The sequence below is a fragment of the Capricornis sumatraensis genome, chromosome 7, assembly GCF_032405125.1.
Source record: "Capricornis sumatraensis isolate serow.1 chromosome 7, serow.2, whole genome shotgun sequence".
NCBI lineage: Eukaryota > Metazoa > Chordata > Mammalia > Artiodactyla > Bovidae > Capricornis > Capricornis sumatraensis.
In genome coordinates, this window is record NC_091075.1 from 94,463,701 (window position 1) to 94,479,179 (window position 15,479).

At 42.7% G+C, this 15,479-nt stretch overlaps 1 protein-coding gene across 1 annotated transcript; it reads left to right on the forward strand.

Moving 5' to 3' along the window:
- The first annotated feature begins 6,087 nt into the window (after positions 1 to 6,087).
- On the forward strand, positions 6,088 to 14,906 carry CCNG2 (cyclin G2). The gene is made up of 8 exons (XM_068975520.1): positions 6,088 to 6,104; positions 7,095 to 7,232; positions 7,964 to 8,101; positions 9,523 to 9,773; positions 9,906 to 9,984; positions 10,068 to 10,166; positions 12,242 to 12,447; positions 13,783 to 14,906. Exons 2-8 carry the CDS (start codon positions 7,095 to 7,097, stop codon positions 13,904 to 13,906), a joined length of 1,035 nt encoding a protein of 344 aa, XP_068831621.1. The 5' UTR covers positions 6,088 to 6,104; the 3' UTR covers positions 13,907 to 14,906.
- Positions 14,907 to 15,479: the final 573 nt, after the last annotated feature.

The window sequence follows — 15,479 nt, forward strand, 5'->3', positions numbered from 1 at the left end:
ATTCTTTGCTGTGTCAACTTCCCATAGCTCTGTGATGTCAAGAAAAGACAGGAAGTATCTGATTTAGGTTATAGTTCTTGGGACAAATCATAAAAGAGGAATGTGTTATGTAAATAATAATGTACAGTGTCCCAGAGTGCAGCCTGGGCTACTTCAAATACATTTGTTTGGGGACAGACCTACCATTCTGAGATAATCAGCTCTGATTTCAGGAATTGCTGTGTTCTCAGTAGCACCTGCTCTGAGCTAGTCTTTCCACAACTTGTCAGGGCTACCCCATTTATCCCAGTTGACTTTCAATATAACAGAAGGTGCTCTGGATACTAAAGACAAGAGTCAGGTACAGAGGCAAGTGAGCTTTGAGTTCTCTGGTTTCAGAGATAATTCAAACCACTCAGTTGCAAGCTGGCAGGGCTGGCAGGGGCTAACCTGATTGGCTGGAATGGTGGTGGTTTGGTGATTTAGTTGCTAAGTTGTGTCCAGCTCTTGTGGTCCCATTGAAGGTAGCCTGCCAGGCTCCTCTGTCCATGGGATTTGCCAAGCAAGAATACTGGAGTGCTTTGCCATTTCCTTCTCCAGGGGATCTTCCCGACCCAGGGATCAAACCAGGGTCTCCTGCACTGCAGGCAGATTCTTTACCAACAGAGACACTGGGGAAGCCCCTACAGTGTTGATAAACCCCCCAGTTCCAAAGCTTAGCATATCAACGTGAGTGTGTGCTAAGTTGCTTTGGTCGTGTCTGACTCTTTGTGACCCTATGAACTGTGGCCCGCCTGGCTCCTCTGTCGACGGTATTCTTCAGGCAAGAATACTTGAGTGGGTTGCCATGCCCTCCTCCAGGAGCTCTTCATGACCCAGGGATCGAACCCATGTCTCATGTCTCCTGCGTTGGCAGGCAGGTGTTTCATCACCAGTGCCATCTGGGAAGGCCGAGCACATCAACATGTGTGGATAAATATCCCTAACCCTTACAGAGATAAGCAGACACTCCCTCGGAAAGATGCAACATACTTCTATTTTTAAAACACAACTGCAACAAAACACTATGGGATAAATAGAATGTTGGATTTGCTAATTTCAGATTTGAAGTCTTGTCCATGAGAAAGTCAGAAAGCAGAATATATGAGCCCTTCACTGATTTAGTCTCTGATTACTTGGAAAAAAAAAAAAACCTGTCTGCCTATACATTGTCTCATTCTTTCCAATTCAGATTCAGAAATGAAGTCTTGGTTAAAAGATCTAAATTACTTCAAGATGGCACCCCGAGTTAGGTTAGGCTTTTCTAATGCTTCTGTCTCTGACAAGCATTCCTGTTTTCTTTACAGGTTCTGCTAGCAAGGTTAATCTGCTGCTGCTGCTGCTGCTGCTAAGTCGCGTCAGTCGTGTCCGACTCTGTGCGAACCCATAAATGGCAGCCCACCAGGCTCCCCCGTCCCTGGGATTCTCCAGGTAAGAACACTGGAGTGGGTTGCCATTTCCTTCTCTAATGCATGAAAGTGAAAACTGAAAGTGAAGTTGCTCAGTTGTGTCCGACAAGCATTGGAAATTTGGAACTGCAAACCACCCTCAAGGACGAAAAACAGCCTAGGCAGGGAGTTAGACATAGTGAGTGGAGGGGAAGAGGAAGTGGGGTCTTTTGTCAGCATTCCCATCCTGATCCTGAGTTTCTTTCCTTCGTAGGGCTGCTTTCTACCTGATTCCTTTGATGAGGTTAGGGATGATCACTTTGCTTTCTTCCTGAAGTCACAGCATTGGCAAAGTCCCATGTATGATGGTAGTCCTCCTTTTGACACTCTGGACAAATCAAATTATTCAAAGCGTTCGAGGTACCATCTCCAGTGAATAGGAAAGTTGGGTCTCAAATCAGGCATTCCAATCACTTGCTAGAGCATCTGCCCTACCTCTTAGATACACTAGGGCATATTCTGGGACTGTGTTTTATTTATCTGTTTTTGTATCTCTCCCTAGTAACATGTCTGGCATCTACTGTGTAGTCATTCAATGTCTGTTGTAAAAGTAGGATGTATTATCTAAAACTTCTCATTTCTGAGAAGAAAGATGCTATCTAGATAGTTCTGTGGGAATTTTGATGTCTTACAAAGCTCAGGGAAGTCACGTTTAAGGCATTTGGGGAAGCCAGGGCAGCAGCTGCTTGGGAATGTTCTATTTTCTTTTCAAGGTGAAAGCTTTAATGTAGGTAGGTTTGAAGGACACTCCTCACGAGTCAAGGATTCGCTGAAGGGAGGCATTGTTTCTACATGGGTGTTGCTGCTGTTTACTTCCTGCTCTGTGCCCATCTTCTCTTTTTACAGTTTCAGACGTCACTGAGGACGGCTAATTCCCTGTCAGGCCTTCATGGGGAGGAGAGTATCACCTAACCCAACTGCACCCCCATCACTATGCTATAGACCACATATCCTGTAATGAGATACATCCCCTCAATACCCTTCTTGAGGACTGCTGGATTTCTGATTCCCTGTTTTGCATTCACACACAATGTAGAAAAGTTGCCCTCAAGAAAGCTTGAGAAAGGCTGAAAGGCAGCTGATAGATAAAGGTTGATTAGCCTAGAGGAGAATGTCTTTAGTACCTAAGATCTTAAGCTGCAGGGCTTCCCTGCTGGCTCAGAGATTAAAGCCTCTGCCTGCAATGCGGGAGACCTGGGTTTGATCCCTGGGTTGGGAAGATCCCCTGGAGAAGGAAATGGCAACCCCCTCCAGTATTCTTACCTGGAGAATCCCATGGACGGAGGCTACTGTAGGTGAGCTACAGTCCATGGGGTCACAAAGAGTTGGACACCACTGAGTGAGTGACTTAACTTAAAGCTGCAGTAAAGTAAGTCAATGTGGTAAGGACAGATAGAGCCTGGAGAAAGGCTGTCATTAAGAAAATGTAAAAACATTCACAAACATCTAAAAAAATCAGCAGAGTTAAAAAAAAGAAGACTTGCATCATTTTCTATTCCAGAAGATAATCATTGTTAAAAAGAAGTCTGGTTTTTTTTACCCCAAAATATTGTATATTAACACATATATATGGAATCTAGAAAGATGGTACTGGTGAACCCCTTTGCAGGGCAGCAGTGGAGATGCAGACATACAGAACAGACTTGTGGACACTTGTGGTGGGGCGGGGGGCGGGGAGGAGAGGGGGGCACCAGTGGAATAACATGGAAACATAAACACTACGATATGTAAAATTATAGCCAGTGGGAATTTGCTGTATGACTCAGGGAAATCCAACTGGCACTCTGCGACAACCTAGAGGGCTGGGATGGCGTGGGAGGTGGGAGGGAGGTCCAAGAAAGAGGGGGGCATATGTATACCTATGACTGATTCATATTGATGTATTGCAGAAACCAGCAAAATATTATAAAGCAATTATGCTTCAATTAAAAATAAATTTTTTAAAAAAGGTTTTCTTTTAAAGGAAGATTTAATACTGGATCAATTATTTTTTAATGATTGCTTTCCTTTATCTTAAAAAGATAAGTGGACTAAAATGGACAAGAGGCTCCACATCGGACAACTGGATCAGTCTTTTCTATACTGAACAGGGTCTCTAAAGAGCAGGAAATTCAACACCATTTACAAAGCTTTATCATTCAAGAAGCTGCCTGTTAGAAGACACATAAAACCACAATTATAAATAGTATACATTGTCTATACTATTTCTATACATTTTGTAGACCTTTGTAACAGTGATGTAGGCAAAGGTCAATATCTCCATCTCTTCCTTTTTGTCTTATATCTTCTCTATTATTTAAAAAATCTTCTACCACATAGAAGATTTACATTTCCTGCTTCATATCACTTATTCTATATTTTATGTTCCTCTTCTATCTTTGCCCTTCTACTTGAAGAAAAGTCCACGATCTCCGTCATGTTCAAGGAGATCATACTCTCCTTTTTCATGGTGCATGTTTTCCATCCAGCTCTTTTCTCTCTCTCTGCTGAGTCTCTTTGTACACTGTAAAACAAGCTATCATGTATATATATGTAATTCTAATCTTAGTCCTATTTTCCATGTTAGTCACATGCATTCTTTTATGTTGTTTCAGCATAGATTTCCAGCAAGTTTATATCAGACAAAAGTAGTAGTTTTCAGTCTCATAGATCAAACACACATTAAATAAAATTATGTCTCAATGTAATTGTATTAATTTTCCAAAACTGTGAACAAAGTTACAACTCTGAAATAGCAGGATTAGTTCTCGGAGCTGGCCTCCCCGCAGCTGCTCTGTGCTGCAGACCCGTCTGTCTAGTCCTGGTTTATATGCAAAGGGATCTATTTCCAAAATTCCTTAGCTGCTCTGGAAAAAAAGAGCAAGCTGTTGTGAAATCTGTCACATGCCTTCCCATGTTTTACAAGTAACCAAACAATTCCCAGAAAACATACAGAAGGGCAGAAAAATCACTTCCTAAGGGCTAATTGATTATTATTTAGAGTAGAACAAGAGAACGTGCTATTTACTGATTTGCCTGTTGAGCAGATGGCCAGGGAGGAAGCAAGAGAAGGTAAAGAAAGTAACTATAAATGTTGGAGGGGAGCATCTTAACATCTCTGAGATACTGCGTGTGAAAGTTTCTCAGGCCTAAGGCATTCTTTGCTTTGCTTTTTGGCCCCGCCTTAAAAGAAGTGTCTCCTCTTAGTAACAACTCTAATTATAACGGACAATAAATGATAATTTACAGGTGATCAAGGACCAAGAAGCCTCTCCAAGTCTTCATTAAAACAACAGTACAACCTCAGGAGGTGTGCTATTATTAAGACAATTGCCTGCCACCATCAATGTCCATAGGTAACTTTTTAAGTCCTTTCACTGAATATTTATTTTTATTACAGGAAAATTTCAAGGTACACACAAGTAGAAAGACTAGTATAACAAACCCTCTTGTATCCATCACCCAGTTTCAACAACTCTAAAAAGAGCCAATCCTGTTTTACACATCTTTTTCTTTTTTTCTTTTGCTAGGAAAACTTTAAATCAAAGATGATAGCATTTTACTAGTAAATACTGACAATTTTTACAATAATTTTACTGATGCAAAATGGACCTGAAGGACAAAACAAAGAAGGAACGGAGAAAAATCCTCCAGTGGTGGAAAAGGTTGTCACAAAGGCTAGCTGTTTCAGCTCTATGGGGGTGGGGGTGGGGGGGTGACAGCCCAACGTGAGATTCTCCGCAGACCGGTGCAGGCGAGGGGCTTGAGGGAAATGCGGGAAGGAAGGCGCAGACCCGCGGGTAGGTCAGTAATTCCTCCGAAGTGGTCCACTCAGGCATGCGCAATCCAGACCTCAGAGTTGCTAAGGCCCCCAAGGCAGACAGAGGCGCAAGATACGGTAACAACCAATCAAAGGGCCCAAGGGCTAATCAGTTAGCCAATCGAGACTCGAGATTGAATCGGAGCTTCAGCAGTCGGCTCGCCCCACCAGTATCCAATCAGGAAACTGGCTACTTTGGGCGGACTTTTCAAAACAGCGAAAACAAAACAAATCGGGGACCTTTAAAAGGTGCGATGCGGCCTGAACCTATCTCCTTCCGCCCCTCGCGTCTAACACTCCCTCTCTTTCCTCCTTGGGATCAATAGACGAATAAAGTCGGTGCCCAAATTCCATCTTGCGCCCTGGAACCGAGAGGGAGGATTGGTTCGGTAAAGCCATAGCGAGTCGAGGAAGCCACAAAGCTGACTGGAGACAGACGCTTAGGGGCGGGACTCTTTTTCTAAGACTGCTGCGGCAGCGGCGGATCCCTCCGCGGGGAGTCACGTGCCCCACCCCCTTGGGGGCGTCGGAAACTCAAAACAAAAACAAGGGGTTTGCTTCGGCATCTGCAGCGGCGGCGGTGGAGCCCGCAGTCGGCCTGGGCTAGAGGGGCCGGCGCAGCGCCCCAGCAGGAGGGTGGGCGCACGGGCAGCAGGATGAAGCCGGGGCTGTGAGGCCACAAGCGCTGGTGGCCAGGGGTGGGAAGGGTTGGATGCCGGTCCGGGGGCACCGCTGAGGCGGCAGGTCTCTGACCTCGGAGACTGGTCCGGACGCCCCCGCCGCACCCAGTCCCCTCCGACCGTGACGCCGCGGGCCGGTGGAGGCGCGGCTCCAGCACGGTGAGTGGGCCCAGCCGGGATTGCAGAGTTTCTTTGTTCTTGGTCGGGGCTGCGGGGACTGATGTCAGAGAGGCCACCCCTCAGCCTTGGCGAGCGGTTCCGGTCCTGCCCTCAGCCCTAGGGCAGTGGGCACCCGGGAGCGGAGAGATGCTGATGGGATGCATGCAGTGTCTAGGAAGCTGGAGGCAGTTCTTTGGTGCGTCCCCCCACCCCCATTTTGTCACAGGGGACTTTTTGGGGTGGATTTTGGATTGACAGCTCCTCGTCTCCGCACAGTTGCGGAATCGGGCATGGACAGGTGTTGTCTGGGCACTGAACGGGCTGGATTTTCTGCCCCCCACCCCTGCCCGGACCCCGACAGACTGAGCCGCGCCACCCCAGCGCTTTCTGGAACCGAGGTCTCCGGCACTCCGGTTTTGTTCCGAGGAGGCGCAGTCGGTGCGCCTGGGAAAGGCTTGGGGGCTGGACTCTTGCGAGAGGGGCTTCTGGAGCCGGGCTCCGCGGGAGGGGCGGGGCTCGGGAGTCTCCTCCCTCCGGTTCTTTGTTCAGTCGCGAGACTTTCTTTCCCCATCCCCCCGCATTGTGCGAAGCCCCTACGCCAGGGATCCGCTGCTCTCGGAGCCCCGGGTGCGTTCCACTGGGCAGAAGCCCCTGGCCCCACGACTTCAGGTGGGGCGGGCCGTTCGGACACCGCAGCCCTGGGTACAGTTTCCTGTTTGTGAAACGGCCGGGAGGCCGGGGCTGGCCGGCCTGGCCCTGCGCTGGCCGGCGGACGTGCCCACGGCCCCTCCCCCTTGCACACCTCCCTGGCCGCGGGGGAGGATTCCGCCGGGCTCGGCTGGACGTGACTGGTCCCCTCACCCGCTTCTCGCCGGGGTGTGCTGGTGCGCCCCTCGCTGGAGGTATTAACCCCTGCTCTTTTGTGCTCTCCCTCGCTCACCCCTGCCACCCCCAGGATACACTGAACTGTGTGTGGTGTCTTTGCTGCAGATGAAGGATTTGGGGGCAGAGTACTTGGCCGGTCGCGAAGGTGTCCAGCTCTTCGGATTGTTGAACCTCTACCTAGAGCAGGAACAGAGATTCCAACCTCGAGAAAAAGGGCTGAGCTTGATCGAGGCTACCCCGGAGGTAAGTTCACAGGAAAGATATCTTGCGGCAGCCGCTGACTGGGCTTGGGGAGGTGACTTTAAAAATACATGTGTGTGTGTAGACACATAGACACATATTTATATTTTTACTTTAGTTGAGTCTGGATTAAAGGCTGCAAAGTTTCTTAAGACCAAAATCGATCTTCTTAGAGTATTAAGATAAATCTTCATACCGCGTCATTGGTTTTGTTTCTTAGCAAGAACGAGAGCGATACTAACTCTAGGGAAGTGTGGCTTCAGAAGTGACACCCCGAGTCTGCATCTTCTGAGTGGGAGAGTCCCTGGAAATTGAGCAGATCATTTGTGGAAATACCCTTTGCCTATGCAATACTTGGGTATTGTAGGCTCCTAAGTGGTTTTTCTAATAAAAGGAAACAAGGAACCTTCTATGTGTCCATTACAAGGGAATTGGATTATATTTGCTGTAACCCTCTGAAAGTGTGGCAGCACTTTGCTTTATATTGAGTTGCTGAATGTCTGATGGTGTATATATGTTTTTTGTGTGATTTGCCCAATTATGTATATTTTTAAAAATTGGTGATGTATACACATTTTCTATCTGAATAACTGCAGCACTTTGATTCAGTGATAGCACTCTGCCCCCCATATTCTTGAAGATTAAGTGAAACAATTACCTTCTTTGAATCTGTGTGTATTACCCATTTTAGTTCTAAGACAGACATAAACTTTGGTTCTTGGTTTTTATTGCAGACGGATAACACTTTGTGTCCAAGATTGAGAAATGCCAAAGTCGAAGATTTGAGGAGTTTAACCAACTTTTTTGGATCTTGCACTGAAACTTTTGTCTTGGCTGTCAATATTTTGGACAGATTCTTGGCTCTTATGAAGGTATTTAATCACTTTTTGTAAACACAACTTCATTTTTTAATACCCGGTGCCCAGCACAATACCTAGCATAAAGGATTCAGTAACTATTTGGTAAATGAATGTATTTGTTATACATAAGCATTTTTAATGATCAGAGTTGTGATCTTTAGTTCAGATTAAGAGACTACAAAAGTCAGTGTATTGTATCTTAGGTTCTGCTGTATCTCCTACGTACCTTCTCTTTGAAGATGTGACGCAATGAAGAGTACTTTTTTGGGGGGTATTTTGTATCTACACAGCTCTCAAAATAAGGTTTTCATATTTTCATTTCCCAGTATGTTTCTGTTAAGCCTAGGTATTTTTAAACACCTGAAACGTGCCATATAGCAGTATGTTAAAGGTGACCTAGCGCCTTCCCTATGAGAAACCTTTTCAAAGCAGGGAGCCACAGTCTTATTAACAGTTACCAGCGACTCATAAAATTTCACTTATTTGTGGAGTCTAAAATATGACACAAATGAACCTGTCTATGAAACAGGAACAGAACTAAGGACAAAGAGAATAGACTGGAGGGTGCCAGAGGGGCGGGAGAGGGTTGGATTGGGAGTTTAGAATTCGCAGATGCAAACTGGTGTCTACAAAATGGATGAATGACAGGACCCTACTGTGTAGCACAGGGAGCTCTACTCTATATCCTGTGATGAACCAGAATGGGAAATAATATGAAAAAGAATGTATATTCGTATATATGTGTATATACTGATGGAGTTACTTTGCTGAATAGCAGTAATATATATAACATTGTAATTCAACAATACTTCACTTAAAAATAAATTAAAAAAAACATTGATCAGTAACTGTTAGAAAAATGTTATTCTTCTGCCAGTAGGATTCTTGTCAGCTGCTGGGTCAGTTTTCAGGGCACTGAAAGGAAAAGGGCAGCCATCTGTCCATGGCGGCTTTTCCATCTGCTCCACTCTGCACGTCTGATGCAGTAGCTCTCTCGGGGCAGATTTGCACTGAGGCATAGGATGGTCCTTAAATAGATACGAAGATCAGAAGATGGGTATGTTACTTTATATTCAAAGAAGTATATTTTCTTGGTGTTAGGCTTAATTTATTTTGGGGGAGATTGTACTATTATGAGTTTCGTAAGTTAGAAATAGTGTATTTAGAAACCTAGCTTTTAAATTTGCATTAATATTTTTTTTAGCCGCATTTAAATTAAATGCTCAAAATGTTTTTTCTGTTTTTTAAAGGGAGGTTAAGACAGCTTAAAATGTAAAAACGGTTAAGTATAATTGTATGTAAGGGTAAATACAAGGAAGCAGTTTGATCATGTTCTATCTTAAGAGTAGGGGCCCACTGCAGTATTTTAAGTGTCTGCTTTGCAAAGTTAAAGTGACAGTTGTTGGAAGAAACTTTGGTTCCTTGTTTTTCAGGTGAAACCTAAGCATTTGTCTTGCATTGGAGTCTGTTGTTTTTTGCTGGCTGCTAGAATAGTTGAAGAAGAATGCAATATTCCATCTACTCATGACGTGATCCGGATTAGCCAATGTAAATGTACTGCTTCTGACATAAAGCGGATGGAAAAAATAATTTCAGAAAAATTGCACTATGAATTCGAAGCTACTACTGCCTTAAACTTTTTGCACTTATACCATACTATCGTACTTTGTCATACTTCAGAAAGGTCAGTGGGATTAAAAAGGAAAATTTTGTACTTTAGCTTTGCTGTAACTAACAGTAAAGAATTAGAATGCCAGTGAATATTTTTATACCTTCCAGTTTAATAAACATTTTATTCTTTCTTTTCATTGTATAGGAAAGAAATACTGAGCCTTGATAAATTAGAAGCTCAGCTGAAAGCTTGCTGCTGCCGACTTACCTTTTCAAAAGCAAAAGTAAGTTAATTTCATACTTATATATATCTCAGTTTCTATTTTGAATTAAAAATGTTTATTTTTCTTACTTTTTTTTCTTGTAGCCATCCATACTAGCTTTGTGCCTTCTCAATTTGGAAGTAGAAACTTTGAAATCCATTGAATTGTTGGAAATTCTCCTGCTTGTTAAAAAACATTCCAAGGTAAATTAAATATCTTCAGAACTTGTTCTTTATAGCAGATTTCTTACTGGTATTTTATTTTTTCTGTGGTGACTTAATCATTATTAACACTTTATGAGGCTCTTAACTTTTATTCATTTTTTTCTTTGTGTCTTAAGTGTTGGTGTTCTTCTCCAAATGCAGCTTCAACTCAGACGGTATTAAGCTGGAGTGGAATCTGATCACTTGGCCTAGCCTCTTTCTGTATTCAGACATCCCTTCCCTAGTCCTCTTGCCAGTTGGTAGTACAGTGGTCTGTGTCGCCCTGCACACGTTGTTCTAAAATGCGTACTAAGAAGTCAACTCAGTAAATACACCAACAGCATCCCAATACATCTGTAGGACTGAGACATTGTCCCATAGTAGCATTACCAAAATAACATCAACTGTGTTTCTGCTTTTAAACTCCTTTGTCAGGCCAGCCTAATAAGTTTTTTCAATCATAAAGAGGTGTAAACCAAACAATCACAGTCCTTTTTCTTCAACTGGTAGTCTGGTTGGAGAAGTATGGAACTGAACACAAGGCAGCGTCTGTGTCTCTAAACAGAGGATGTGCTTGAAAGTTTGGTTAGCAGAGAAGTGGGCTAGACCATGAGAGGCATGATGGCTGGGACCCTGGCTGTACCAAAAAGCATCTTAGACACTGAAAGTTTGGGAATCAGTTCAGGGTAGGTTTGTAGATAGAATGTCTAGGTGCTAGTCACAGGCAGGAATAAGGGCATCTAACTAGTTTTTAGAGGCCAAGCATGGAAATACGGAGTCATGGATGACCAAGATGTGGGCCTAGTGGTGTAGAGAATATTGGCCCCATTGAGGGAAATTTCAAAGAAGTATGATTTTAGGTACTTGGAGAAGGAAATGGCAATCCACTCCAGGACTATTGCTTGGAATATCCCATGGACAGAGGAGCTGGGTAGGCTACAGTCCATGGTGTTGCAAAGAGTCGAACACGACTGAGCAACTTCACTTTCTTTCATACCTGCCTGATAGGTAGGTGTCTAGCAGATTCTTGCCAGTCTAAATTATAGTTGGCGATGGAGATTAGGAATTTCTTATGAGGAATATTAGTTGAAACCTAAGAGTCCCTTGCTTAGGGGTCAGTTAAAACTCCGGGTTTTCGGTATTGGCAGTTTCCCTGTTAGGATCCAAGTGAAGGAATGTGAAGTATACAAGTACAAGCATTCAGGCGGGAAAGAGGTTTTCAAGAAGGAAGTGGTCAAGAGTATTGAATTTTGGTGAGAGGTCCAGTGTAATGAGAATTGAAGGAGCTTAGTTGGCATGTAGGAGGTGATGTCAGGAGAATGAGAGGTAGAAGCCAGGTTGCAAGGGGATTAAGATGTGGCTGGATTCGGTGGAAATGGAAGCCAGGATGACACAAAATCCTTACCCGTTTGTGGTCAGGTACATGCAGTGTGAAGCATTTTAACAGCTGACTTCCAGTTATTGTTTTAGTGATGAATTTATTAATTTGGAGCTAAACCTTTTATAGTATTGTTATTTGGAAACAATCTTCAGTGAAAATTGATTCCTTGAAATAAATTGGGGCACTCCCCAGTGGCGGAGGAACTGTGCCCGTCTGGGGAAATTTCTCTTCTCTTGTATTTCCAACTTCTTCTTTCACATATATCTGGTGTTTTAATATAAATGCATATTTTAGCAGTCCAATTAAAGCTATGTTACAGAAACCTAAATTCTGTTAAATTCCTTTGCATTGCGACTATCAAAAAATGTACTTGATAATTGGTGTATTAACAGACCTGTTGCTTATAGGCAGTGTGTTTTCCTAAAATAGGTGGAATCCTCTGGAAGTATTTTATACCTGTGGTGCTCCTCGCCTGAAGCAGTGGTTACCAAATTTTGACTGCATATAAGAATCATCTGAGGAGCTTTAAAAAAATCTTGGATGACCGCCCCCCCCATACCAATTAAGTAAAAGTATCGGGGGTGGGAGCCAGGCACAGTATTTTTTAAGAATCATGGAGTAAGTCCAAGGTATAACAAGGTTTGGGAACCGCTGTCATAACCTCTTCAGTTAAATGTTTTTTTTTTTTCTTCAGGTGAATGACTCCGAATTTGTTTACTGGAGGGAGTTAGTTTCTAAATGCCTAGCCGAATATTCTTCTCCTGAATGTTGCAAACCAGATCTGAAGAAGCTGGTTTGGATCGTTTCAAGGCGCACAGCCCAGAACCTCCACAACAGCTATTACAGTGTTCCTGAGCTGCCAACAATACCAGAGGGGGGGTGTTTTGATGAAAGTGAAAGGTAAGCAGGTTCCTTGACTAATTAGACTTCCCCAGACTAAGACTGATTTTTGTATATCAGAGCCCACACCTCTAATGGCATCATTTCTTCGGGTGAGAAAATTAACCAGTAGTAGTTTTTATAGGTAATAGGTGGGACGTATACACCCCCTCCCCCCCAACTTTATTAAAAAACAACAGAAACCAGCATCCTATGCATCATTACCTCCCAGGGCTTAACAACTGAAAGCATGTAACCTTTTGGCCACCGTCACCTACCACCCTCTCCCCTCACCCCCGGCAACCACCCATCTGTTCTCTGCATCTGTGAGTTCTGGTTTTTGTTTTTAGATTCTACATATAGGTGACATCATGCTGTATTTGTTGTTCTCTGACTTATTTTATTCCTCCCTTATTAAAAACTGGTTGTTTCCCATCTCCCTTGCTCTTTGAAATTCAGTTTAGTTAGAAAACAAGCAAATGGCATTCTGGACTTTTTAACATTAGTATGAATTCCTAAAATGGTACTGTGGGAAGAGGCTGTGGGTTAAATGACTGGAAACTAAAGGGAACTGCCATCACTGATGCAGCCGAGTTCTGGGGATATTTTTAGTTTTGTCAGATGCCTTTGTCTTGTTCAGAATTTATTTTTGTTAGTAAGTGAACTTAATTTTATTAAATTTGACCATTTTATGCCGTAGGGAGTAAAAGACCAGAAGTACCATTTTAATAGCTTGTTGGTCTCTTGGTTTGTTATTTGAGAAGATCACTGATTATTGATGCGAGAAAGACATGTGATAGGACTTTGTCATTAGTCTGTGTTTATTGGATTTAAGGGCTTCCCTGGTGGCTCAGATGGTAGAGAATCTGCCTGCAGTAAAGGAGACCTGGGTTTGATCCCTGGGTTGGGAAGATCCCCTGAAAAAGGGAATGGCTACCCACTCCAGTATTCTTGCCTGGAGAATTCCATGGACAGAGGAGCCTGGCAGGCTACAATCCATGGGGTCGCAAAGAGTCAGACACAACTGAGCCACTTAATACTTTCACTTCACTTTTCATTGGATTTAAAATACTTAAAATACTTTAGAATTCTAGTTAGCATTACTTGGTACAAGAATATTAGTTTGGCAAGAGGTAATTAGTTTAAACCCCTTAAGCGAATCTGTATTTTCTAAGGAGGTTACAACAGACTTCCCTTTAGGAAGGCCTTCTAAGTTAAATTTTGTCTCTGTAGAGCTTAAATTTTGAATGTAAAAATCCTGAGACTAGAACTACTTGTTCAGCAGTTTAATTTTGCCTGTGTGACATTGGAGTGTGTTTTAAATAATGAGATCCTCTTCTCTGTTTTTCCTTTCAGCGAGGACTCTTGTGAAGACATGAGTTGTGGAGAAGAGAGCCTCAGCAGCTCCCCTCACAGGGATCAAGAGTGCACGTTCTTCTTCAGCTTCAAAGTGGCACAGACACTGTGCTTTCCATCTTAGAAATCTCATTGTCCTGGGCCCGAGTTTTAAGTGTGTGTACAGGTTTCAAAGCAATAAATGGAGTAGGTAGCTTCCTGGTCCACCCCCATCCAGGCAGGAATTGCATCGACTCTGGAATACCTACCTTCTGTTTATTATTCAGATCAGATCTGGCCTATTTTCATATTTAATCCTAAGCCATCAAATGGGTTAGTGCCTCTTAAACAATTAACAATACTTTAGACATTGGCACTTTATTTTTCTCATTAATCTTTAGCTACTTGGGGGAGGAGGGAAGGTGCTGATACCTTCAATTTACTACAAGGTGATTTTTAAAAGATGAGTAGTGTAGCGTCCACTTTTTATAAAGCTTTCAGGTGTCTTTATGGAAACAGATTGGGAGTGTGAAAGTGCTGCCTTAGCAGGTACGATGGCTGATCCTTTAATGGTTTATCTTAGGTCTCTCCCTCCCCCCCATTCTCAGAGCAGAGAATATACTCTTAATTGTCAAACACCTTTTCGGTTGTTTTTGTCTTTTAAATGATCAGTGTACTCTGATGCAGACTTTAGAAATTTAGTAGGAGTTAGAATATTGACATTTCTGTGATTTTAGTGTGTATAGTATCTTCATTTCTTTGAGGTTTCTGCCAAAGCAGAATAAGCAGCAGACTAGAGTAGTTGGATAGTTGCATTCCTAATGCTTAAGTATTGTCAGACTATAGTATTATTTTAATGTTTTTAAAGCACTCCATAATCTGCTAGTTTTGCATGTACTTGTATGAAAGCAGTGCAGCAGGTTGAACAGAACTAGGCGACTGTGGAATGGATAAATGTTGATCTGGTAGCACATTTTATCTCATTTTCTTCTATTAGAGGAGTCTGCATGTTTATGTCTTATTTCCTTTGTAATTCACATTTCAAAAATAATGGTATTGTATATGGGTGCCAAGAATATGAACTGTAAAAAAGAAACCCAAGTATGTGTAGTATTATAGTTTTAAGCATATTTGTGTGGTGGTACAGCCATAAGAAAAGGGATTTATAAACTCTGTACACATGAAATTTTGTACAGAGAACTTTTTTAAACTTTATAAACTGTATATGAAAGTGTAAATCTTTAAAAATGTACATAAAATACTGTATTTTTTTACCATGTGTGTGATAGTCTAGTCATTGCATGTAAATATAACTTATTGTGTATCCTGTATTATAACTCATACAGTGATGACTTACTTTTTTACTGGTAAGCCAACATCCATTGGATGTCTTTTGAAGTGAATCTTTTTGAAGTAATAGATTACAACTCAAAATAAAAATATTAACGAATGCTACTCCTTGTTTGCAGTCACATTTTAATTTTTAACTCTGGTGAAAAAGTGTTTGCTGTATTTCAGTGAGGAGTCTTGAGGTAAGTCTGGAGTGCCTACAGGAAGAGCCCTTTCCCTTGGTTACTACAAGTCCCTCAGGTACTGTTTGCTCACTGCAGTTTGGCCCTGAACCTTGGAGATACTGAAAGTGAATCTGTGGAGAGTTGACCTCTTTGAGGTGAACTCATGCTAAATGAAAGAGTGACACATTAGCTTGAATGCCTATT

What these genes read in the sequence shown, in the direction of transcription:
- CCNG2 (XM_068975520.1), top strand. Translation starts at nt 7,095, where the DNA reads ATGAAGGATTTGGGGGCAGAGTACTTGGCCGGTCGCGAAGGTGTCCAG. An exon ending in TGATCGAGGCTACCCCGGAG is followed by an intron (nt 7,233 to 7,963) that starts GTAAGTTCACAG and finishes TTTTTATTGCAG; the next exon opens with ACGGATAACACTTTGTGTCC. An exon ending in TTACCTTTTCAAAAGCAAAA is followed by an intron (nt 9,985 to 10,067) that starts GTAAGTTAATTT and finishes TTTTTCTTGTAG; the next exon opens with CCATCCATACTAGCTTTGTG.